The sequence below is a fragment of the Fukomys damarensis genome, unplaced genomic scaffold, assembly GCF_012274545.1.
Source record: "Fukomys damarensis isolate Sample0158 unplaced genomic scaffold, DMR_v1.0_HiC HiC_scaffold_16, whole genome shotgun sequence".
Taxonomy (NCBI): domain Eukaryota; kingdom Metazoa; phylum Chordata; class Mammalia; order Rodentia; family Bathyergidae; genus Fukomys; species Fukomys damarensis.
In genome coordinates, this window is record NW_022900928.1 from 85,894,690 (window position 1) to 85,918,896 (window position 24,207).

General features: G+C 45.8%; 1 protein-coding gene across 8 annotated transcripts in view; it reads right to left on the bottom strand.

The window, feature by feature from the left end:
- The window catches only part of Dpp6 (dipeptidyl peptidase like 6), an 851,974-nt gene that overhangs the window by 98,497 nt on the left and 729,270 nt on the right, over window positions 1-24,207 (bottom strand). For all 8 annotated transcript variants that reach the window (XM_033764445.1, XM_033764449.1, XM_033764448.1 and 5 more), the window contains one exon: window positions 9,388-9,508. In XM_033764445.1, the coding sequence (XP_033620336.1) occupies window positions 9,388-9,508 (121 nt within the window). The remainder of the gene's footprint in view (window positions 1-9,387; window positions 9,509-24,207) is intronic.

The following is a 24,207-nucleotide window of genomic DNA, read 5'->3' on the forward strand; positions in this document are numbered from 1 at the left end:
CCTGTTTCCCATAGAGGTCCTGATGGGAGGCTTTGGATCACCAGGAGTCATGGATGGCAGAGGGTGCTCACTCCCTGGTGATAGGCCATGTCTTCTACTTTATCTCCCTTCTCCCTTCTTTCTATTCTGTCATCGCCACAGGACAAAATGTTGGGCTCCAAACTCCCCAGTGGCCATTGTGATGGTGAGCACCTGGCACAGACTGGAAACAGAATTCCTGGTGAGTGAGGGCTGCACAGGTGTTGTAAGCACCAGGTGTCTTCAGGGAATGTGTTTTGTCACCTGAAAATGTCTCGACACGCAGGCAGCGTGGAGGGGAAGGTGAGATGGCAGGTGAGACGTCACCTTTCAAAGAAGCCCTGTGGTGGAGACAAGGAGGTCTGGGCAGACCCATGAAAGAACTGAGTAATAATGACAGGGTGTTGCTGATGTGAGACGCTTGATTGGCTTGTAGTTCTGTCCTGAGATGAGGATGGAGCTGGTGACCTTCATGGGTGACACCTCTGGCAGTGTCCCGTGGGGTAACATCTAAGTGAAATCCCAACACTTTCTGGACCTGGTGCCCACACAGCTGTTTGTTTTTTTCTTTTTAATAAATGGAGTGCCAGATGCATTTATTTTTGCAAAAAGAACAGGTATTTGGTGCAATTCTTTGCCCTTTAGCAAAGGAAAGGGCTCATAGCCCCCTTGGGTGTTCCAGGGCTCAGGTAATCACTGCCCCTGGCTGCTGGCTGCAGCTGTAGGCATGGAGGTCCTGAGAGGTGCTGGGCATGGACTCCAGCAGCAGCGTGCTTAGCTGAGTCATCTTGCTGGGGCCCCTGGGCTCCTGAACTGGCCTCGGTGCCCAGAATCATGAGGTGTGTGGCTGGAGAACACAGCAGCCCACTCAGCGTGGGACCCGCTAGGATGAGCCTCACAGCCATGTGACCCTCTCAGGACAGCCACTATGTTTTCAGAGGTTCCACTGATGGCCTTACAAGCACAAGGTCCTGAGTTTGAACCCCAGTATCAAAAAAAAAATCTGACCATGCACCTCCTAGAATAGCAAGTATTTCAACCAGGAGTATTTAAATGTCACTAAGATTCTATACTAATCTGAAAATATGTTAGGCTTATTCTCATAAGCAATGCATAATTTAAAAGCTTTAAAACTATAACCACTAAACATATGTTATATGTCAGAATCTCTCAGAATTAGATAATAAATTATAAGCAACACTTCTTCAAGGGAAATTATTTCTGTACCTTTAGGTAACATTTCTCCTCATATTTCTGATTTTTACAAGTCCAAGCAGATTATGAGGTATGATAAAAGTGCAGTGCATATTTAAATTAAAAATTATTATAATGAAAGATACACTGACATTAATCTCCATGCCTAGGGTATTTCTCCTTACTTCAAACCCATGTACCCCATTATTCTTGTCACTTTCTGAAGCATCAGGTCTGGAAGTCCTCTTTTGTGTGTCTTTAGTTGTGCTGTCATGGCTATCTCACTGGAATCAATTCAAAGTTTCCTTTTCATAGTCATTTTGACTTCAGGGAAGAGTCAGAAGTCACATGACGCCAGATCCAGTGAATAATGTAGATGTGTCCAAGCACTCAATCTCCAGCAGGCTCCTCTCTCCAGAGGCTCCATGCCTCTCTCCAGCAGGCTCCTCTGTCCATGATGCCTAACTAGAGGGAGCCCCAGAAGCCTGGGACCCCAACTGACACCGAGAAGCACAGCATCCCCAGAGCACCTGGGTGCTGCAGCTACACGAGGCTGTGCTCTACCTTGCACCATGAGAAGAGTTTTTCCAGGACTGAGATGGCTGTAGAGGCTGGTGCCCAGCAGACCCATCCAGAGGGCGGTGCCCATGTGACGGGAATACTGACTCAGCCTCAACTCGCGTGTACAGCAAGGATGAGTTTTCTGTGCAGTGGGCACATGGTGAGGGGCCTGGGATGGGTGGCAGGCAGTTCCCCAGCTATGTGGCCAGGAAAGGTTGCAGAACGTTGTTAGGCCCAGGTCCCCACAGCAGAGCATTCTAGGGCTCCTGAAGGGTGGAGAGAGTCTATCAGTGAGGAGCCTGGCTTGCGACAGGCATTCACATGAAGGTCACATGAAGTTTTGTTTATTCAGAGGTGCACTGCGGCTTGGCACTGACAGGGGTACAGTCTAGATAGAGTCTGTCAGCCAAAGTTCTACCCCTGAGCTCTGAGCAGGGAGGCTGCTACTGTCCCCAGTGCCATTTGACTTCCTCAGTCCTTGGGAGTCACAAGTGAAGCCCATAAACAAAATGAGGTTAATGGTTACTCCGGTTTTTTCTATCATCAAATCTTTTTCTGCTGAGGGAGGTGTGTGGAAGAGCAAGTACTGGGGACGATGAGGAGGGGACCAGTGTGATTTCTTTGGGGAGGTCCTAGAACTCATGTTTTTCTCTGTGTGTTAACCCACCAAGAGCATGCTCCAGACATTGGTCAAGCACTCAAAGATCCACAAGGTGATGTGGGAAATATACAGAGTAAGACACAGTTCTTGCCTTTAAGGTTTATTCTAATTGCTTTGGATTCATTCAGAGATGTGATTTGAAATAATTGGTTGTCAGCATAAACAATCTTGATTCAGATAATCAGAGCAGGAGAAATTCAGCCACTTCAGCCTTTAGATGGCAGCAATCACCTCTGTTAAGGTGACAATTGCACTAATTAGAGTTGCAAACTAGAGCTTTTGGGATAAGTTGCACTTGTTGCTTCGTTTTCTATGATCCAAAGAGGAGAACTGATTATATTTTTTCAATGGATGATAAAAAGGAAGGATATTTAATGACATAGAGGATAGATGATATCAAATTTAAATTTCACTGTCCATAAATAAAGTTTCATTGGGATACAGGCATCCATGACATTTGTCCCTTGTGGTCCACGGCTATGTTCATGCTATGACAGCAGGACTGAGTGGCCACAAAGACCACATGGCCTGTGACATCTAAGCAGTTTGGTAGCTGACCCTTTCTGGAAACAGCTTGTTGCTGTTGCTAAGCTGGTTGCTAAGGTTCATTTCAACTCCAGTGGATGGATGCTAAAGTGTGTTTTGGGGCCAGTATTCACTGACTCTGTGACTACAGAATTGATAGCCCTGTGATGCTTTCAAGAAAGTGCAGGCAGAACACGTGCAAGTGAGGTCAGCACTTTGTGTTGTCCTAGCAAGAGGGAAGGTCTATAGCAACCTCAGGAAAAGCCCCTCAGGGGCTGTTCAACAGGATGGACATGTGCTCACTGAAAATGGACTATAGGTAAACTTGCGGGGGTGGGGGTGAGGCAACACTTGGGTAGAGGGAAGGCAGGTATGGTAAGAAGGGTCTGAAAGCAGTTAGTGGCACAAGAGAAGGTAGTTGGCATAGATTCTAGGGGACCAGTGACTGCAAGGAGGAAATCAATCACATGATGAGGATTTGGACCTGGCTATCACCTTCTAAGACCAGCTTTTCTTCCTGCTGTGGTGCATCCTTCTTATGCTACCTGTGCAAATGTGGAGACATATGAACCCACCTCTTGCCTGACAGGAGGAAGCAGAAGAGAGGGAGGTCCAGAGGCTGTTTGCTCCCTCTGCTGGGCAGAGCTGAGCAAGTCTCTACTGAATAGCTTCTGATTTCTCCTCCACATCGCCACAAAGTCCGCATACCATGTGCCCGGGCTCAAGGACACAGATGGCACTGGAGACAGGGCTGGATGGGGACAGTGGTATTCATGACATCAAATGCACTGTACCTTCTGCTTGGCACTGTGGCTATTCAGTTAGCCAGTGCTTGCTGTACGGCATCTGGCAGGACTGAGAGCTGTACACACCAATGCCACTGAGATGCATTCACTGCGACTGTCATTTTAATTTCCTCCTTTAGACATTACAGATGCAGCCAGTGCAGCTTCTAAAAGTATTTGATTTCCACAAGCAGTCACGAGGCATCATTTTTGCTGAGTTATGGGAAGTTTGGAGCATAAGGAAAGCAGCTGTCTCTGTGGGGTATCAGGGACAGAGACACTTGGAAGGAAGCAGAAGAGATCTTGGAGAGAGTCCCACACTGTGTCTACAGCCTCTGCAGGCTGGCCTGGGACTTGTCATGCGCTTCCATGTAAACACACTGCAGTCAAGAACTTAGGAGGACTCAAGCCTTACGGTTTGCAGAGCTGATATCTGGGGTTGTTGGTAACACAGGAATACTCCTGATTCCCAACACTCCTAGGGAGAAAAATAGAGCAGGACTTCCTATTTGACATGTTTTGGAGATCACCAGGTAAATTCACAGCTTAGAGTACACGTGTTCCTCCTGTTCTACGACTCACAGTGTGCACTGGCACATTCTCATTTCCACTCTGATCTTAGGGAACAAATGCTCTTGGGATCTGTTTGCACACAAGACAACAGAGGTTAAATATTCGCCTGGAATGAAAGAGCTTTTAGGAGGTGGAGCCACTATCTGATGTAGGCACTCTCAGGAGCAGTCCCACATACCCTCTTCACAGTCCTTCCTCCTGAGAGCTTGGTAAGGAAGTCCCGGAGTTTGGCCCATTTACTGACAGTGACTTCCTTGTTCAGCAAACATTTCCCATCATGGAAAGCAGAGATGTGATGCCAGGAAGTCCAAAGAGTGACAAATTCATGGTTTTGGTAGAAAGTACACATTAGAGCATTATTTGGAGTCTCATTGTACTAGCAGACCTATGATTTACTTTTAAAATATCAGTTTGAGCTGGGTATGGTTGTGCACACCTGTAATCCCAACAGTCCATGAAGCTGAGGCAGCAGAATTGCAAGTTTGAGATCAGCCTGAGTAACACAGTGACCTCAAAATTATATATAAAAAAGAAAGGGCTGCTGGGGATGTAGCTCACTGAGAAGGCCGTAGGTTCAATCCTCAGTACCCCCCACCCCCACGCAATCAGTTTGATCAGTGGGATGTGTGATGGCTGTGTAAACCCACTTTGATCTATGTCCTGGGAGAAATTCACTACTGCAAGAAGTGCCCTCATCTGGTCCTTTGCAGACAGTTGCAGTCTGAAGAGCCCAATCAAGAATATCCACCAGAGCAGAGTCTACACACCATAAGAATTCCAAACCCTTCTCTAAGTACCTGTCCGGGTGGAGGAAGTGTTAAAAATAGTACAAGAGGAGGCATAAAACCTTTCTCCGGTAAAAAGATAGTGGGCTGTATTTCCCCACCTATCTCTAACAGTCCAAGACCAAGTAAGTTACTAAAAGATGTAGATGGTCACTCATGGTCCAAATGGGTTTTTGTCTGTCCACCACAAGCAGAAAGCGGGCCCTTAGCACACAGGTGGCCAGCATGTACAATAGATACATCAGGCACAAAGATATTGCATGTGTTACATGTTTCAGTTAAAGCCAACATGAAAGTCACCCATGGAATGCTACTTAATCCTTCTGTTTGTCCTCATGGGATTAGGAACATATGGGGTGAGCCAGATGAACCAATAAGGGTTTCTTTCCCTTTTCCTTTCAGCGACATATTTTTTGTGGGAGGCAGACATGCTCAAGGTAGTTCCACGCATCTATGAAGATGCTTCCCCCAACCCCTCGCCTCTACGAATACTCAACATTATAAGGCCGAAAATGTCAGTAATTCAGATTTACCCACCTGACCTTTCATTGGAGTAGAAAACCATGAACTCACTAGGGCTGACTCTGGAAGGTGCTTTGAAGCTGGTTTTGGTGGTGCAGGCCTGCAATCTGGAAGGTAGGATGGCAAGTTTGAGCCCTGCCTCGGCAACTTAGTGGCTTAGCAAGACTAAATCAGACCCGTCTCAAAATAGAAAGAAATAAATAGGGCCAGGGATGTAGCTCTGTGTGAAGGCCCTGGGTTCTATCCCTAGTATTGGGGAAAAAAGATGCTTTGAGAAGCTGGGCAAAGGCTTCAGAGCAGGCCTGGCTCTGGCTGACTTTGAGTCTCTGGATAAACCTTTGAATGTCAGTCGTGGCACACAGCCAGGGGCCAAGAGCTCACTGCCTGGGCTCCATCCTCAGAGAGAGGCAGTGGTAGGCATGGGGCATCGAGATGATCTTTCAGAGGCTCCCAGCAGATGGACACAGGTCAGGGTCCTCGTGGGGCCTGGACGGCCTCAGGCTGTCACCTGGAGAGGAGGTGGGACTTGGGAGTGGCAGGCAGGGCCACTGGAAGTGGGAGGGGGCCAGCGAGACTAGAGGAAGTCAAGGGAGCAGCAGGGGCAGGATGAGTGAACACTGCTGTCACAGGACTTCCCTCTGGATGCTCTGAGGACAGTTCCCAGACCAACAAGGTATGGATGCTAGAAGGGGCTGGCGAGGACCAGTGTGGAACATTCTTCTTGCTCTTCCACCAAGGCTGTGCAGCATTGTCAAGCAGGTCTCCTCGGCTGACCCCAGGTGCCAAATGGTAGTAAGCTCAGGACTACTTATGGTTGAAAATCAGCACTGGAATCTGCGTGAGCCACCTTCTTGTCACTGGGAGAAAATAGCAGACACCCACACTTTCAAGGAGGAGAGGTTCATCTTGGCTCCTGGTTTGTAGAGGACTGGCAAACCATGCTTGGCTGGCTCCAAGTCAGGGGAAAGGAGATGGTGGAGGAGAGCTGCTCACCCTATGACACTAGGGAAGCAGAGAGGATGAAGGAGCCGGGGACAAGAACACACCCTTCTAGGTCACGTGCAGTGACCTCCTCCAACCAGGTTCAGCCTCCCAGTAGCACATGCAGCTACGGACTCACCCATGGGGCACACAGGGAAATAAAGCCATAGCAAATAACATCCACACCGAACCAGATCTCAAGCAAATTACAGAACTCTTCAGGCCACTTTCTCAACTCTGTCCTCTGAGCAGGCTGGTCCCACGCTCTGCTCTGTGAGTAGCTTCTCAAGTTCACTGACAGCGCCTGCCCCCGCTTTCTCTTCAGATGGGTGGAGATGAGACCTTGTACACACCCAGGAGAAGAGACCCCAGCCCATTTAACCTTCCAATGGCCTGGGCCATTCCACGACAGTGGCATAAATAAAATAACTTTTCTTTATTCTGGAATTGAACACAGGGCCTTCACACTGAGCTACAACCCTAGCCCTTTTTATTATGCATTTTGAGACAGGGTCTTGCTAAGTCACCAAGATGCCCAGGATGTGATCCTCTTGCCTCAGCCTCCCAGAGTGCTGGGTTTACAGGTATGCGCCATCACACCTGGCTGTTGTATTAGCTTTGGATGGTGCACATGGCTGCTCTGCAAATAGAGGGCTCCTTATTCAGCTGGAACATTAGTGATGTAGAGTCTTATTATTATAAAACTGTGGGCCCCAAATTCTGTGCTGCACCTCTGTATCTCATGTGAAGGATATAAGGGTAAGAACGAGCTAACAATACTTCATATACAAAGAAGAGCAACTCGAAAATATACCAGCCCCGTAACCACGGCAACAAAGAACTTTTCACAAAAATTTGAATAACGATTCTTTGTCCATATATATACTTCCTTGTGAAATTATTATCAAGCTGTGCATGAAAGAGCAGATTCTTTGCAGAATCCTTCAGGATCTTCAAGACACTCAAGGAACCTCTTACGTTTATGGATAACCAATTTGAGAAAAGTGTAATGCAGTTGTAAGATACCTTTATGCTGCCTTTATTTTTATATTTAAGTCAAAATTCGACAGAACCCCATGATATTTGTTCAGAAGAGAACAGATATGCAATTTGCCTATCAAAACCAGTCTCTGGTCACCCTGACCATGGAACAGGGTCCCTAGGGAACAGGGACAGTGATAATGCTAAGCCAGCCCTGAGCTCAAGATTTGACATACAGTGACTGCTTCAGTGAACTGCAGGAGCCTTTCCCATTCGAAGCTCCCATGTTTCCTACTTCGTCTCCCTCTATCTCTGCTACTTGGCAACACTCAATATACCTGAGATCTTTTTAGGAAACAAATCAATGCTGCTATCGACAGAGGACAGTGGCTGTTTGCACACGTGTGGCTTAGCCTCTTAGCCTCTGCTCCACACCAATCTCTCTAGGCAAGTCAGTCCCTGCAAACACTTTCAGAATATGTTTCTCTCCAGTTACTGCCCAGCCACCCCCTGAAAGGTAGGGTCTAGAATAAAACAATTAAATTACCTATTAGGCAAAAGCAACATTTTCCCATTATTAAAAGAGGAAGCAAGATTTGCCCAAGGCCCTGGGCTCTTAACTGCAGGAGTCTAAGCATCAGCATATGGAATCTTCCTGGGAACAACACTAAGTAGATTAAGCTGCCACATCACTGAGATTGATTTAAAATATTTGGGGCTCTGTTATCGTATCTACACATTTTCTTGTAATGTAAATGACTTGAAAAAATCCCTTTCAATGGATTTGCTAAAGCAAAAGCTTAATGTGAATGGCAAAGCAATGAATTATTTCTTTAAAAGGATGTTGAAAAAAGATGTTTTCAGTCTCCTGGTTATGGATTTTTAAAGGAGATTAGTCACAGAGCAAGCTGAGGCCCTGCAGCCAGAATGAGGGCCTTTCTCTTCTGGGTCCTGGATGTGCCTAACAGGCATGATCTCTTCTGAAGTGTCAGGCACACAATTTCTGTGTGGACTGGGATGGTAGCCTGTGAAACGCTGCCTGGATGCCTGTGCTTTTGTTTGTTAAATGCTTTCCTTCCCTTACAATAAAAATAATAGCAACAAAAGGTTACAGTAATAGTAACCACATTCATTATGACTACAAGAGTTATTTTTTATAAGACACAACAGCTGTAATCCCCATGAGCTGGCCACCCACTTGCTCACAATCTCACCTAATCACAAGGGCTTTGTGTGCTTAGGGCATGGGTCCCACCTTCAGATGAGCAGGTTGAGCTCTTGGGAGTGGGAGGCACCACCAAGTTCTGTGACTGGGCTGGCTCTACTGTCTGGGCCCCAGTGATTCCGCAGTCTTTCAGTAACCACTTGGAGCTCCACCCACACCAGGTTCCCTTGGCCATCCAGACTCTGAGCCCAGTGGACATGGGATAGAGGACCTTGTTGAGCATCTTGGATGTCAGGGACACACAGGACCCAGTTTGCTAGTTGTTTCTGGAAATAAGACTTTTTGATTTTTTTCCAAGGGCAGCATTTTTCACAGGACTTCAGGGCTTCACCGAACAGTCCACCTCTTGCTCTGCAGAGAATGGAGGGGCTCAGTGATGTCCCCTCATCTGCCACCTGTGAACCCTCAGTGGAGGTCCCTTGAAGCTCCAATAGCATCTTCTCAACTTGGCCAACCCTCAAGAAGCTGGAATTTAATTTATAGTTAAAGTCAAAGAAAAAGCTCACCTCCCAGTCTAGCAACAGCTACAGTACCCACAGGTGCACATCTCCAGCCCTGAGCTGCCCTGAGCCTTACCTTCATACAGCCAATCAGTGAGGCCATTGTAAATGACGCCCTCCTTCCCTGTGGAGACCACACGGATGGCTTGCTTTCCCACATGTGCGCAGTAGTAGATGTTGTTCTCAAAGATGAATATCTAATTCAGAAATAAGAAAAAGATTAGTGTTAATGGAGGAAGTTGGTACAAATCAGGTGTTCTTAAAAAAAAAATCTGAAAATTTCAGGAGGTTTTCATCCTCCTGTTGCAATTATTTGAGAGAAGACAGGTGGTCTCAGAATCATTACAGGGTCACCCACCACAACATCATCTGTATTTAGGGATCAATCAACAATTTCATGAATTTTGCCCAAGTCTATCATTTTCCAGGGCTGAACAATGGTGGTCTGATTCTTTGGGTAGTCTAACATCAGATTTCATTGGATATTTTAGTGATTGTAGTTCTTCTTAGTGATTAAGATTGGTGGGCTGGGAATGGAGACTTGGCATTTGATACAAATCTCATGGTGAGCACCTGCCTGTGCCAACCAAGCAGCTGGGGATGGTCATTAGTTGGATGGCACCAACCATCTGGTAAGAGGTCAGACTTTAAACATGGTGTGGCCTCTTCTGAAAAGGATTTAGCCATATTAAATGCACAGCTCCAAGGTATTGAGGAGATTCACACTGTGACACAACCATCCTATCAGCCATCTCCAGAACTTTCTGTTGCTGCAAACTAAAGCTCTATCTCCATTAAACATGGACTCTCCAGACCCTCCCAAGACCCTGGCATCCCACTTCCTGTCCTTGTGGATCATCTGTCTATTCTGGATCCTCTTTCCCAAGTGTCTTTACAGGTGTGATAAAAAATATGGTGACGGCCTCTGCCAAGTGCCATCCAATGGAAAAGCAGGCTTGTAAAAACACGACACACAGTCCTTATCCACCTTATTCACCAGATCTGGCATAGTGTGACTTGTGGCTCTTCCCTAAATTAAAAATGGCCATGAAAGGGAAATGCTTTGAATTGATTTAGAACATTGAGGCAGTTAGGTCAGCACAGCTAAAGACGCTCACAAAAGAGGACTACCAGAGCTGTTGCAGAAAGTGGCAAGAATGATGGGACAAGTGTATTTGAAGCAGAGGGAGCATTTTGAGGGAGATTCATGTAATAGATGGTTAAAAATTTTTTAAACATTCACTGTAGTTTTTGATCACAGCTCCTATGTCTCCTGATGTTCTTATGTTGTGATTTAATCTGTGTGCTCTTGGAGGCCTTGTCTTTTCTGTCTATATCTGTATAGGTTCTTCTCAGTGGGGCTCTGACCAGCCTCTCCAAACAGCCAATGTCTATGAAAACTGGATCACACAAACCAAGAATAGGAATGGAATCCTTTCTATTTTTTGAAAAGAATTCCAGGAAAAATACTGCTAGTGTCACTGAAGAGATTACTAAGAGAAGGCATTTTGTACAGTACAAAAAATGGCATAAATATTGAATTGTTTTATATTGAAAACAGGAAAAAGGCAGTTTCCTCAGATTGTTTTCAGGGAAGGATGGTTCTGAGAGCCCTATCAATTATTAGTTTTCTGTTCAGGCTTCCTGGCTTGTAAGTACTCACTTCAACCAGAAATGACCTGGAAAACTTCCAGAAACAAGTATATATCCTCCTTTAATTTCTTACTCACTTTTTATGCACTTGCCTAAGGGTAAGATGTATGCCTATGTTTTAGCTTCCTTTATGTGTTCCAAGATTGCAAAAGACTTTTGAATCAAAGAAGGCTGTAACCAATTAATATTTTGAGTAAGTAAAATTTGCAGTGGTAGATATTAAATCCTTTTCTGCTGTGGCTTTGTTTTTGATGGCAGGGAAATGCTTTGGCTTTGAAGATGTTTCACTCTCTATCGACATTCAGGATAAGAGGGCTGTGTAAAAGAGAATGCTGTCTGCTCTGGCAGTGCTCTGCTCTGGGGAGATGCTGGGGCACAGTCAGAAATGGGGGTGCAGGACAGCCTTGCATTCCACCCATTATGTGTTCCTTTTTGTGTGGCTGGCAAGGGCTGAAGCCCTGGCACTTCTGAGAATCTGAGCTCTGTGGAGCGGGGCACCCTCCCTGGTGAGGCGGTGACCTCTGGATGTCCTCATGCATCCTGATTTCTCAGCTCAGCCTGACCTTGTTGTAGTGTACAGGAGGGGCCAGAACTGGAGCCCAAGCCTTGAATCCCCAGTTCATGACATCTTGCTTCTTGCTAATGACTTGTTAACAAAGGAAATGTGTGACTCTTAACCAGAAATGCACCAGAGATCATGGACATACCTTTGTAAGACACAATGCTACCACTCACATCCCTTATGTCTACATTTTCCTCATTCAGAAGGAAGCAGGGACCCACACAGAGGAACATGTATTGGGCATCACCATGTGGCTACGAGACCTTCACAGCCAGCTTCTCCTGTCCTCTTATTGGGTCTACTGACGTCTGCTGGCTCACGACCCTCGGATCTACTCTGGCCTGGGTCCTGGGCAGCGTCAGAACTCTTTTGCAGTTGCCCACCTGGCCTCCATGGCACCAGCTGACAGTTCTGTGGTCCTGATGCAATTGCTGCAGCTGAGACCTTGATTCTGGGGGTGGGGGACCATGCCCCACTCTGCTACCTGTCCTCACTCTTTCTTCCAGAAAGCTCCTCCAAATCTCTTCCCGGGTTTCCCAGTGACAATCATAGGTGCATAAGCACAGGAAAACAGTCACAATGTTTTCTTGGTGTATTCAGGGTCACTTCTAAGCACTCCTATTATGCCTGGGGGACCCAGGTTTTTGCAGCAAGACAGAGGACACCACAGCCACTTCCTTCATACCACTGTCTCCATGTCCTACTGGAAGCTCTGCCCCTGGCTCCTCCTTATTCCGGAGACAGCCAGTGCATTCTCTCCTTGACACCCTTCCTCTCTCTCCTCTCCTGAGTGCTGGGCCCCTGCTGTCCACCCTCTGAGGCCCTTCCCAGCTCCCCACTGTGCCTGCACATGTCCCTGGCTGTAAGGCATCCCCATTTATACTAGCTATTCTTTCTTTTCATAAAAACTTACTTTCTTTGTTTTTAATTTTTAAGTGACACATAGTAATTTACCCAGTGGGTTCATTTTAACTTCTTAACTGTCTGGATTTCATATTTTATGGGAGGAAGGCCGTCTGTCAGGTTTCTTCTGCTCTCTAGCTTTTCCCCACCGTCCCTGAGGTCACCTTACCCCTGAGTATAATAAGCCTCACATTAGCAGTTTTAATGAAAGGAAATGTACCTCACCTTCATGAGAACTGGTGTAGGGGAGGCTCCCCAGTATCCTGGCCCACCAGAGTCAATGTGGAACCCCCCCAAATCTAGCTAGTGCATCATTGTTCCAGAGAGGCTGCACCCTGCACCACCCCAGATGGGTCTGACTATAAATAACAACCCAGGAGCTACCCCAACATGGTAGTGAGGCAGCCCTGTCCTTCAGCTCAGAAAAACAAGAGGGAGGCAGTGGGAAAAGACACTCTGTATCGAAGACACAACCCCAAAAGAAAGCACAGGGAAAGGAGAATATCTGGCATTTTGGATGAATAGATGGGACAGACCTAGTAAGTCCAGAGATGTCAGAACAGAGGAGAGTACTGAGCATTTTGGAGATGGCTGAAATGCAGAGAGAAAGAGAGAGAGATAGATAGAGAGAGAGAGAGAGAGAGAGAGAGAGAGAGAGAAATCTCAAAGAGCAGGAAGTCCCTCATGCGTAAGAAGGCATTGGTGCCATGCTGAAGTGAATGATGACAGTAGCAGGTGGGCAGGAGAGTGAGGGGAAGCCTGACAGCAAGGGGCTGACCATCTAATTTAAAAGTTTTACTCAGTCATACTGAAATTAAGTGAACCATGGCAATATAGTATATTAGGCTCTCTTTAAAACCAGCTTTTGCCATTTGGGAAAAATAATATGCTTTTTTTCCACAGGGTAAATTTTACCTCTTGAGCCAACCAACCCTCCATCTAACTCCTTGCTGGCACCATTGTGTGGGCTCTGAAGCTGCTCCAGGGCCCACCCATTCCTGCTCCCAGAGCTCCGATGGGGGATGAATGCGAGGGGTGATGAGTTGTGCTTTCAGGACCCAATGTGCAGACCTCACTAGGCAGCACCATCAGGAGAGGGGGAGTGAAAACACTTCCAACATCAGTGGGAGGAAGATAAGGGCTTGAGGATGGGAAATAGGCTGCAGAGTGTGGGATAGTGTGTGGTGGGGTGCAGGCAGAGCCCCTGGCCAGGGAGGGGGCCCATTCTCTTGACAGTGGGGACACTTGGAAAGCACAGGCACAGGGTGCCTTCAAGAAATAGGGCTGGGGTTGGAGACCCTTGGAGCTGGGAGTGGGGAGGTACAGGACATGGGGAAAGCAGAGGCAAGGCACATATTTAGGATGCGTCGCAGGAAAGAAAAAAGTGAAAGATGTGTCAGTACTTAGGAAATGAAGGAGGAGGAAGGCAAGGAAAATCTGATTTTTTTTGTGTGTGTGTGTGGTGGGATTGAACTCAAGTCCTTCACATTTTGTTACATCTCCATCCATTTTTAAAAAGAAATTTTGAGATGAGGTCTCACTGAGTGGCTAAATTGACCAGGTGGGCTTGAACTTGCAGTCCTGCTGCCCTAGTCTCCCACAGTGCTGGGATTACAGGTGTGCATGCCCAGCTACAGACCTGGAATTCTGATAGGCTGGACCTGAGGTGTCTCTGAGATGTTCCAGAGGGATGGGCCTGTGTTCGGAGATATCCCAGAGATACAGCTGTCAGGTCCATCCTCTACAGGAGAAAGCTAAAAGTGTACATTTTATGTAGCAGGAGCTCCCCCAGAAACAAAGTTCCTCTGGAGCAAAGAGCAGGACTGAAGTGAGGGCCAGGAAAATAGCAATTTCTATCCTTTGAGTGGACTTCGGTTTTCTTTGGTGTATTGACGCCACTGTGAAGTTCCTCATATTTGACAGGCTATCAGCATGACTGGGAGGAGCCATCAAAGCTGAAAATCATCCTTAATAATAATTCAAACCCTTAGTCTTACAATCCCACTCCATCTCTGTCACAGTGCAAGTGTTGTGATGACAAGGTTGGATAACTGGATGCACGTATTATTCCTTTTCTTTGTCTGAAAACTGTACTGGAGTTAATATAGGTTTCATCATAGGGCAGCTGAAAGACGCTCCCTTTATAAATTAGTCTCCTAGTATCCCTTCTCCTGAGGCTGCAGACCTGTCCTTGGCTTCAAAGCCACTGCTACTCACCCAAGATAGTTCCACCCCAATTTCTTCTGGCCTGGCTCCTCTATTGCTGTTTCTCAAGCAAACTCAGTAAATCTCGGTCTGGGAGAGCTCCCCGCCCCTCATCTCTGCCCAGGCAGGCCTTACTGTTGGCATCTCAGCTGTCCTCTGTGGGGTGTTCATTCTGGGTGCTGCTCCCTGGGCTTTTCCTGCACTTTCTACCCACCTGGCTGCCATCTAGGGCTTCCTCTTCCTTTCTCCCCTATTCACTCTGGATTTCCTGTAGGCAGGGCTCAAGGCTCCTCCCCCTCCCCTCCCTCCCATTCCTCTCCCCCTCTGCAACATTCCTAGGACCCTGCAAAAGAAATGGACTCATTTTCAAAGATAACTAGTTTTCAGATGTCTGTGTCCCATGGAATCCGCTTGGTTTTCACCTCCGTTCACCAAGATCATCTCCTCGCCTCATTCCCAGGTGTGTCACAGAGTTACTGCCCTCACCACAAGGATGTGAAGGGCACTGCACACTTTGTCCCTAGACTGATCACTGATTCTCAGCACACAGCTCATGAAACGCAGGTCAACTGGACAGGAAATGGGGAATCAGGTGTATTTGCTCTGCTTACAAAACATGTCACTTCCATCAATCCGATATTTTTAATGAAGATTTTGAATAAGGTTCCCACACTCATGGTTGTGAATTTTGTGAAAGTTCAATTGACTGGAATTCTCTAGAGGAATGGGAACTTTCATTAAATCTTCCTGGTGAGTTTTCTAATGAAGGAAGAGATCTTTTCAATTTCTGTCCTTATCAGGGAAATATTTCTATATTTTATATATTTATATATTTATATTTTTCTACCGTCTTGGTTTATTAAACACAAGGAGATGTACAATATGGAAATTCTGTCAAACATCATCAGTATGATACACATTTTTATTACCCAGAGCTATTGGTGTAGTTGTGGACAAAGGGATCGGATTAAGTCTGTATCCATTCCCAGAAATGGTTTTCCTGGATGTTATATGTAACCATTTCCCCTCTTTCACAAAAGTGGTACAAAGAAAAACTCTCCCAGGGTTTAGCATGTGAGGTAGCTGGGTTTGTACTAATTGAGGCTTGATTTAAATTTTCAGTGAATCTGAAAAGCAAATGCAGGTTCCAGGTAACTCACAGAGGAGATTGACGCATGTGTGTGTGTGTGTGTGTGTGTGTGTGTGTGTGTGTGTGCACGTGCATGCATGCATGCATGTGTGCTTGTGTATTAAGTAATAATCTATACCCTTAATATCCCTAAAACTGACTCATAGTAGATTACAAGCAGCATGTTCCTAGAGTCGTTATAATAAAACTAAAAGAGACACATATTGCTAAAGAGGGAGCTAATTACATCAAAAACTAGGGATGAGATAATTACTATAATTACGATCAATTTAGCTTTTAGTTCTGGAAAATCAAGGCCAAAAGGGAAACATGTTGAATAGCTTAGTATCTGACAAAAAGATAACAGTACAGCTCAGAGTAGAATGATGACAAAAAAAGAATACTGGATTTGGGGTCAAAAATCTGAATTCTAGTCTGAAACTACTAGCTATCCAGCCCTAGAAAGTCATTTACCCTTGTTTTATCTAACTTTCCATTCTGAAATAAGAGCTTAGATTGGATTACCAATAAAAGATTTCTTTTTTCTGGAACTTTATGGAATTCAAAAGTCTCAAAATTATTTACATAAAGAAAAGATATGCAACAAATTAGTTATGCTAATTAATTACCAAGGACCATAGTCATGCTTGTTATTACCAAAGTTCTATCAAAATGGTAAACTATTTAGCATGAAGTAGAAATGAAACATTCATTATGAACCCAAAGTTCTATTGAAATGGTGAACTATTTATTGTGATGGGAAAATTAAACATTTATTGTGAACCCAATATATATTATTGGAGTGGGGGGACAGACTCTATATATTGATTTAAAAATCTCAATAATCACATTAGCCTGTTTACTAATTGCTTTTCCTCTTGTATTCTGTGCCTCCTGTTCAGGTACCTATTCCAAGACTTTACTGAAATTTCCTTAGTAATAAAGATGAAAGATCCTATAATACATAATAGAAGCTTAATTTGTGGGATGGACCGCATGGCAGTTGGGATGGTCATGGGAGTGGCTGGCACTATGGGTTTAGCAGCGATCATAGTCAATTGTGTGTTTCTTGAGCAAGCTGGCAGCTGAGGCCATTCTAATTCTGCAAGAAAACTCCGCCCTGGGCTCCCATTTCTGGAACATAATATCCAAGCAAAGCATTTCACTGGAGTACAGAGATTCTATTTGCAAACTTTGCAACATGACCACCCTATGGCTTCAGGAGTTTGGTGAAGGGAAATTTGGATCAGAAAAGGCTGTGTGTCCTGGGTGGCTGCAGAGAGAAGGTGAAGTGAAGAAAGACTTCAGTGACAGTCTGAGCACCCTGATCAGCTGGTGTCTCTACTGCTTTAAAGTCTGGGTGTTCCATGAAGGCCACTTCTGGTTCCTGTTCATCAATAGGCTTTAAAATGGCAAGGTAGAATTACCAACTATGTCTAAAGGACTGAAAAAACCTTGTATTCACAGTCTAATGGCCAGTCCAATGTGCAAAGCATTTGACCTACAGCTAACCTTCTGTTTCTGTTGCCCCGGAAACCTGGAAAGGGGAGGCTATCAGCTCTACTGGTAGACAGCATTACTTATGATCAATTGTACATGGACAAGTTGAACTGTAAGTACCAGAGGAAGATATGGTGCAGGTGACTGAGCACAGGCAACTCTAACTGGGCACGGTGTTCCTTGGGTTGTTGGGGGCTTGGAAGCCATGCCTCTGGTTCAGAGGCTTAGGGAAGCCAGTTCCACCCCACTGCAGGGGTCCTGTCTCCTTGCATCTGAGCTATCACTTTGCAGCAGAGGAGGGGATAAGAGGACTCCTGTGTGCTGTCAGGTGGGCTGTTGGACGACTCCTGCAGAGAGAGATATACTGGATAGTGTTGTCCTGCTGCTAACAGCTCCTGCTCTGTATCTTCAATGTACAGTTGATGCCAAGCATGAACCAATGTGAGACTGAACATTTGCTGATCTACAGGATACCCCTGCAGGTGTTTCTGAGCAGCTGTGAGGCTCCTGACCTTGGCCTACTTTCCAGAGCATCTCACCCTCCGAGGACATGGGGCAGAAGAAATGGGATGGTAGGGGAAGTTCTGAGTCTTTACTGGAGCAAGATTACTAGAATAGAAATAAGAAATGATAGCTATGCCCCAACACTGAATGGGGGCAGAAGAAAGAAGAAACTGGCTGGCCTGGGATGGTGTGATCAGCTTGGCAGACTACCAGATGAAAAAGGTCTGACCCTGGGTATCACTATGGCTGAACACATAGAAAAATAAAAATGTCATAATCCCACAAATTACACATACACACAAACTTTAAGTAAACTGCTGTATTTTATCACCTTTTACATATCCATGTGTGTGGGGAATGGGTGGGCCAATTTAATCAAATCTGGTTTTTAAAAAACTTAAAATAACATAGCTGACTTCTATTAAGACTGTTTTCCATGTTATTAAGAATTCTTTGAGATCTTTTTAAGAGATATAACTGATTTTATTTAATTATTTCTCTATTGTTTGATGATATAATCTGTCTTTTTTATAATATAAATAATATTTTTTGCTTCTTTGTACAAAAAGCTTTGCCTACACCTCTGATATCTTCCTAGGGTAAATTCCCATAAGGAAAACCTGAATCTTGCACATTTAGGGTAAAAAGTGTGGGTGAAGGATATGAATAGGTAGACAAAAGACCATGCAGAGTGTTTTTATTTAATGAGGTGTTTGTACAACTAATGGAAACTAATCTCTTAGAATGGTACTGTTTGATTATCAAATTATTTTTTTCTGGTACTGGGGATCGAACTCACGACCTTGTGCTTGCAACGCAGGCATGACACTACTGAGCTAAATCCTTGACCGTTTAATTATCAAATTATTAAAGACACCAAAAATGCTGCTCAATGCTGCTATGAATACAGTGTTCTCTCAGGATAGGTATAGGCTGCTGAATAGTCAGAGAAAGCAGCCAGAAAATCACACTGATAGAGACTTTTCCTGTGTGGATTATGAGCAGAAAGCTTGCTGGGGAGGTGGGAGGTGTGGTTGGCTGCGGGCGTGGAGCTACATGAGACAGGAGCAATGAGCTGGGCTGTTCGACTGCACAGCAGGGTGACCACAGTCAGCATACTTCATTGTTTTTTCCAAAATAGCTACAAGGGAAGATTTTGAATTCTCCCAACATAAAGAAGTGATAAATGTTTAAGGTGATGGATCCACTAATTACTCTGACTTGGACATCACACATTGTATACAGGTTTCAAAATATCATACTGTGCCCCATTAACATGTACAGTTATTGCAAGTCAAATAAAAATGAAATGTCACAAAGAAGAGAAAAGCAGAAAGAAAAAAGCTACAGAACAGAGTGTAAGTGGCCTTTGCAAACTATGTCCCATGTCTACAGAAATAAGAATGGAAAGCTTGGTTATCATAACTAAGAGGGCAAATATATATATGTGCGTATATGTATATATATAGCATAGATAACATATTTTATGTACAAATATGCACTACACACACACACTCACACACGCAGACACATGGACATGCTTTTTCTCATGGAAAATAGTGGTTGAAGTGGCTGGGAACCATCTTCAACTTCAGGACCTGGACATTCGATGTGTGGATTATGTAAGTGTTCATTTCCTATTCCTTGTATCTTGCCCATTCCCATCAAGTTTGTAGCTCTCCATAGAAAGTGGATGGATGGAGGGAAGCCAAAGCTTCTGATCATGACAGCTTTGAGGGGTGCCTGGTGATTCTTCTCCAGATTGGTGACATGGTTGTCAATGCCACACGTACCACATGGGCCTCTCCTGTGGGCCAGGCACCCTAAGTAGTGGGCGTGCCAGGTCTCATCTGATCTGATTCTGGGTGCATTCTGACAGGGTATTTCATATTTTCTAGTCCACCCACCAGCCTCAAATTGGTTGTTTACTTGGCTCTTGTCCAGGCAGCTGTGGGATATGGCAAAAATCACTTAATTGTGCCACTTTTTAAATTTTTTCATCCATGAAATGCAGGCAGTCACACCTGGGGCTATCAGGACGATGAATGGGGGTAATTTGTGGGGGAAATGCTCAAAGGTTATAAAATGCACTTAATGGAAACATATTATTATCACAACAAGCATCCTCAGCTTGGCCAGGCACCCTGCGAGGACAACAGGAACACACCCATCCCCACGAGGCTCTGATCAGCCTCCCCTTAATGCTTTCCTGTCTGTTCCTTCCCTAAAAAGCCCGGGTAATCTGTCACATCAAACCTCCATACCAGCAAAGTCGGTCAGGATTTAATGCCAAAGAATGAGAAAGTATTACCTAGTACTTCTCCCATCTCTCTTCCTTTCTAAATGTTAACCAAAACCAAGATGAAAAGTCCAAAAGCCACAGTCAAGCGCCTTCCATCACCATGGTTCCAAAGGTGAAGGAAAACCTGCCTTTTCAAAGCTGGCCACCCAGATATTTCAGCATCTTTCTTGCTTGCTTAACTCATACTGTGTATGTGTGTGTGTGTGTGTGTGTGTGTGTTGCTGGGGACTGAATCCCTGAGCCTTCACACAGCCACATCCCCACCCCCTTTTCATTGCTTATTTTGAGACAAGGTCTTCCTAAGTCACTCAATTGTCCAGGCTGGACTTGTACTTGTGATCCTCCTGCCTCAGTCTCCCAGAGTACTGGGATTACAGGCCGCTCCACCATACCTGGCTCAACTCACAATTTAAGCCAGGGAGTTCTACTGTGTTTATATTCAAAGCTGTGAGAAAGCCTTAAAATGAATGTATGCTTCTGAGCATCGCATAGCACGTGTTAAGCCCCATGTGAAGATGTGCAGTTGAATACATGGACTAAAGAAATTCACAGCGAAGAGATGTAGTACTGCTAACCCCCAGAGGATGCAGCAGCGGGCATGACATAAACACTTCTCTTCTGACCACCAAGAGGCCTGGCTAAACTTCCTGAGACCATCAGGTGGGTAAAATGCTGGGAGGAAGCGTGTAGCTGCCCCAGGGACTGATGACAGGACACACCTCTGGACCTCGTGTGGGTGCTGACAGGCAGGGCCACTCTGAGAAGTGGACCTGAGCTTTGATCTGAAGGTGACAGGGGCTGACAGGGGACAGAGGAGAGGGCAGCCCAAGGGAGATCTGCTGTTTCTGAGGGCCTGGGTAAGATGGGGACACTTGTGGAATGGAGTACTGAGAAGACATTTGTGGGTGAGGCTGGAGAAGGAAATGGATGGTCAACACAGGTTCCAGAGGCCACTCCAGTAACCCCATGCCTTGATCTGAGAACAAGAGGGTAACACCAGACGGTGCGGCAGCCATCACGGATGTAGGGTGATCTAAAAGAGAATTATGTGAAGGAAGGGCAGGGGAAAGGGGAAAAAATAAGAACCAAGATACAGCATGTAAAGGTACAAGTTTCCAATGATGAATGTAATTTTACTGTATACCTAAAAGAATTTAAGAGAAAAAAATAAAAGAGAATTATGGTTTGAATGGAGAAAGTCTTCTAAAGCCTCAGGCACTCATGGCAGGGCTTTGGGAAGGTGACTGGGTTACAAGGCCTCATAACTGACTTGCTGCAAGGAGCTGGGGCCTGGCTGGAAGAGGCAAGTTGCTGAGGGTGTGGCCCGGAAGAGTTTCTCTTCCTCCCTGGCTCTTCCTCCCTCTCTGCTTCCTGAGCAGCTCTTGTCTGCTTGGGTCAACCATGGGTTGAAGACATGAGCCAACATGAACCTCTTCTCCTTTAAGTTGTGTGTGTCTGGTATTTTGTCTCCACTGCATGTGAAGCAGAAAGCAAGAGATGTGGGGGAAAAGGATAGCAGTGGAATACCCAGACAGGGACAGGATGCAGTGAAGCGGATGAATACAAGAGCACAGAGCGGGTAGAAGCCAGGCTTGGTGCTACTCAGGTGAGTACTGGCTTCTGCTTTGCTTCTGGATGCCTTGGCGAACTACTTGGCTTGATTTCTACTCCCGTTTGCCTGATTGCAGATGTCCCTTCCCTGTGCCCTGTGGCTTGGGAGACTCTCTGCACACTGTCACCTTTTGCACTGACCTCCAGAATGGGTGTGTGGTGCAGGCAACCACAGTGACAGACACTCTGGGTGGGTTGGGGCTCTCAGCACATTGGATAGAGCCCCAGTGTTGACTGCCTCTTTCCTCTGGGCACAGTATAGTGAGGATCTAAGTTAGGGATCTTGGGGTGCTTGCCTTCTGGACTCACTCACAGAGGATCTCTACTGCAGTGGGGAAAAGCGGAGTGCTTTCAGAACGAGTCGGAGCTAAAGTGATGTTGCAGAGAAGAACAAGAGGGAGCAAGGAGGGGAGTGATCCCAGGTTGAGTGGTACCTGTGTACTGCTGCACCTGATGCCACACACACTTCTGCACACCCAAAGTAAGATGCTCCCTTTTTCATTTACTGTAGTTTAAGCTAGGATTCTGTCTTTTAATTGAAAAATCCTGATAAGTCTACATACTTCTTCTGTTAGTTGCATGTTTTCTAAGACGAGTGAGGTTAAACAAGCCCTACATATCTGAGCTCTTTAGCAAGAGGTAAATGAGCCCTACATATCCGAGCTCTTTAGCAAGGGTTGGGCCTTAGGCTGTCACGGAGGTCCCCAAACACCTTATTCTATTGTAGGCATGCAGCCAGAAGGCTTCACTATTCACAGGAAACAATTTTGAGATTTTATTGAAAAGAACCCAAATAGATGAGCAGAGTAGCACATGACAGTAATCCCAGCACTCTGGGAGGCTGAGGCAGGAGGATCATGAGTTCAAGCCCAGCCTAAGCAACACAGTGACTTAGCAAGACCCTACTTCAAACCAGAAACAAAGATCAGGGAGGAAGGGGATGTAGCTCAGTGCATAAGCCTTGGGTTCAATCGCAGGGCTGCAAAAAACAAAAAACAAAACAAAAACAGAAACCTTCCCCAAAACTACCCAAACACATTTTGCAACATGGCTTTAGAATGAGATTGAATCAGCTCCAGCAAATGACATGTGACAGCAACAAACCCACTGGACCATTGTCCTTTTTATTCCTTTTGTGCTTGAGAGCTGTAGGCCCAGCCTGAGTCTGAAGGCTTTGGAACTGAGCCCGTGGTCCCACTGGCCACTGTTCTCTGACCCGGGGGTAGGGCACTCATCATAGCTCCCTGACACTGGATGCTCTCAGGCTGTCTCCCTGGAAGGTGGGGTCTCAAAGGCAAAGGCCAGTTGGCTTTGTGCTCCAGATGTGCCTGTGGTGGAGCCTTGCAGGTCCTTGATGCAGGTCCTTTGTGGTTTCCCTGCATTCAAATACCAGTGAGCCTCAGAAGAATAAGCCCCTGTGTGTCAGGGGCTCTAACTGTGTACCAAGATATGCTTTCTGTATGTTTGTTTTTATCTTACACTCATCTCATATTTACTATTGATAAGGCATTGTTTTTAGTACTGATTGATATAATATCATGAGATGGGTATTTTCAGGGCTCTCATTTTAGGGCTGGGGTAAGACGGGCACAGTTGGAGTACACCTGCTAAGGAGCCAGGATTGCACCTAGAAGCCGACTTAGCAACCCATTATCTCAACACCTCAGAAAGCAAGATGCCCTTCCTATATCACAGAACCAGACTCAGGCTCAAAAGTGAAGGTGTGGCCCAAGGTCACCTTGCTAGGGAGTAGCAGAATCAGAAATGTACATTGCCTGACCCATTATGTCAGTGGTTCTCCAGGGGTTCCGGGAGCAGCAGTGCTGGGAACTTGCCCCAATGCATATTCTCAAACCCTTCGAGTCACAAACCAGGGCTCAGCTGTGGGCAGGGCTCACACCCTTCCCCTTGACTGGACACAATGGAAGTTCACACCCCCAGCACTGACCTGGCTGCCTCTTCCAGCTGAAAATACCAGTTGGACACAACTCCAACTGTAAGAACAGCAGGACCACTGGCCACGGAGTCAGGGGCATGGGTCTGAGTGGAGATAAGGATACTCTGAAAGCCTGGAGAGAATCGACAGATTTACTGACTGGTGGAAAGTAGTGGGATGTGCTCTTATTGCACAAATCTTTTAAAATCACAGTTACATTCAGGCCTCATTAGTTGCCAAAACTCATCCTCTGACTCCACGGAAGTGAATGAATTTTCAGTATCTTCCTAAGGTGATAGAAAAATCAATTCTTTTCTTGGCACATTTCTGTTTTTTTTTTTGCACACAGTCCAAATATGAATGGCCTCTGGCTCCTGGTGAGGTGGAAATATATCTAGGGAAAGATGTTCGGTCTCCTGTGGGAGAGTCTGCTGGATCACAGGGCATGGGAAGCGGAATGGTGACCTGTCCAAGCACGCAGTGAAACCAACCATGTGGTCCTTTCCCTCCTGCAGCCTCAGGAGGCTGGTCCTGGACCTCACTCCCCTCTGAGATGAAGACATGAACCACCCATGTGAAGGGTGGGCAGGA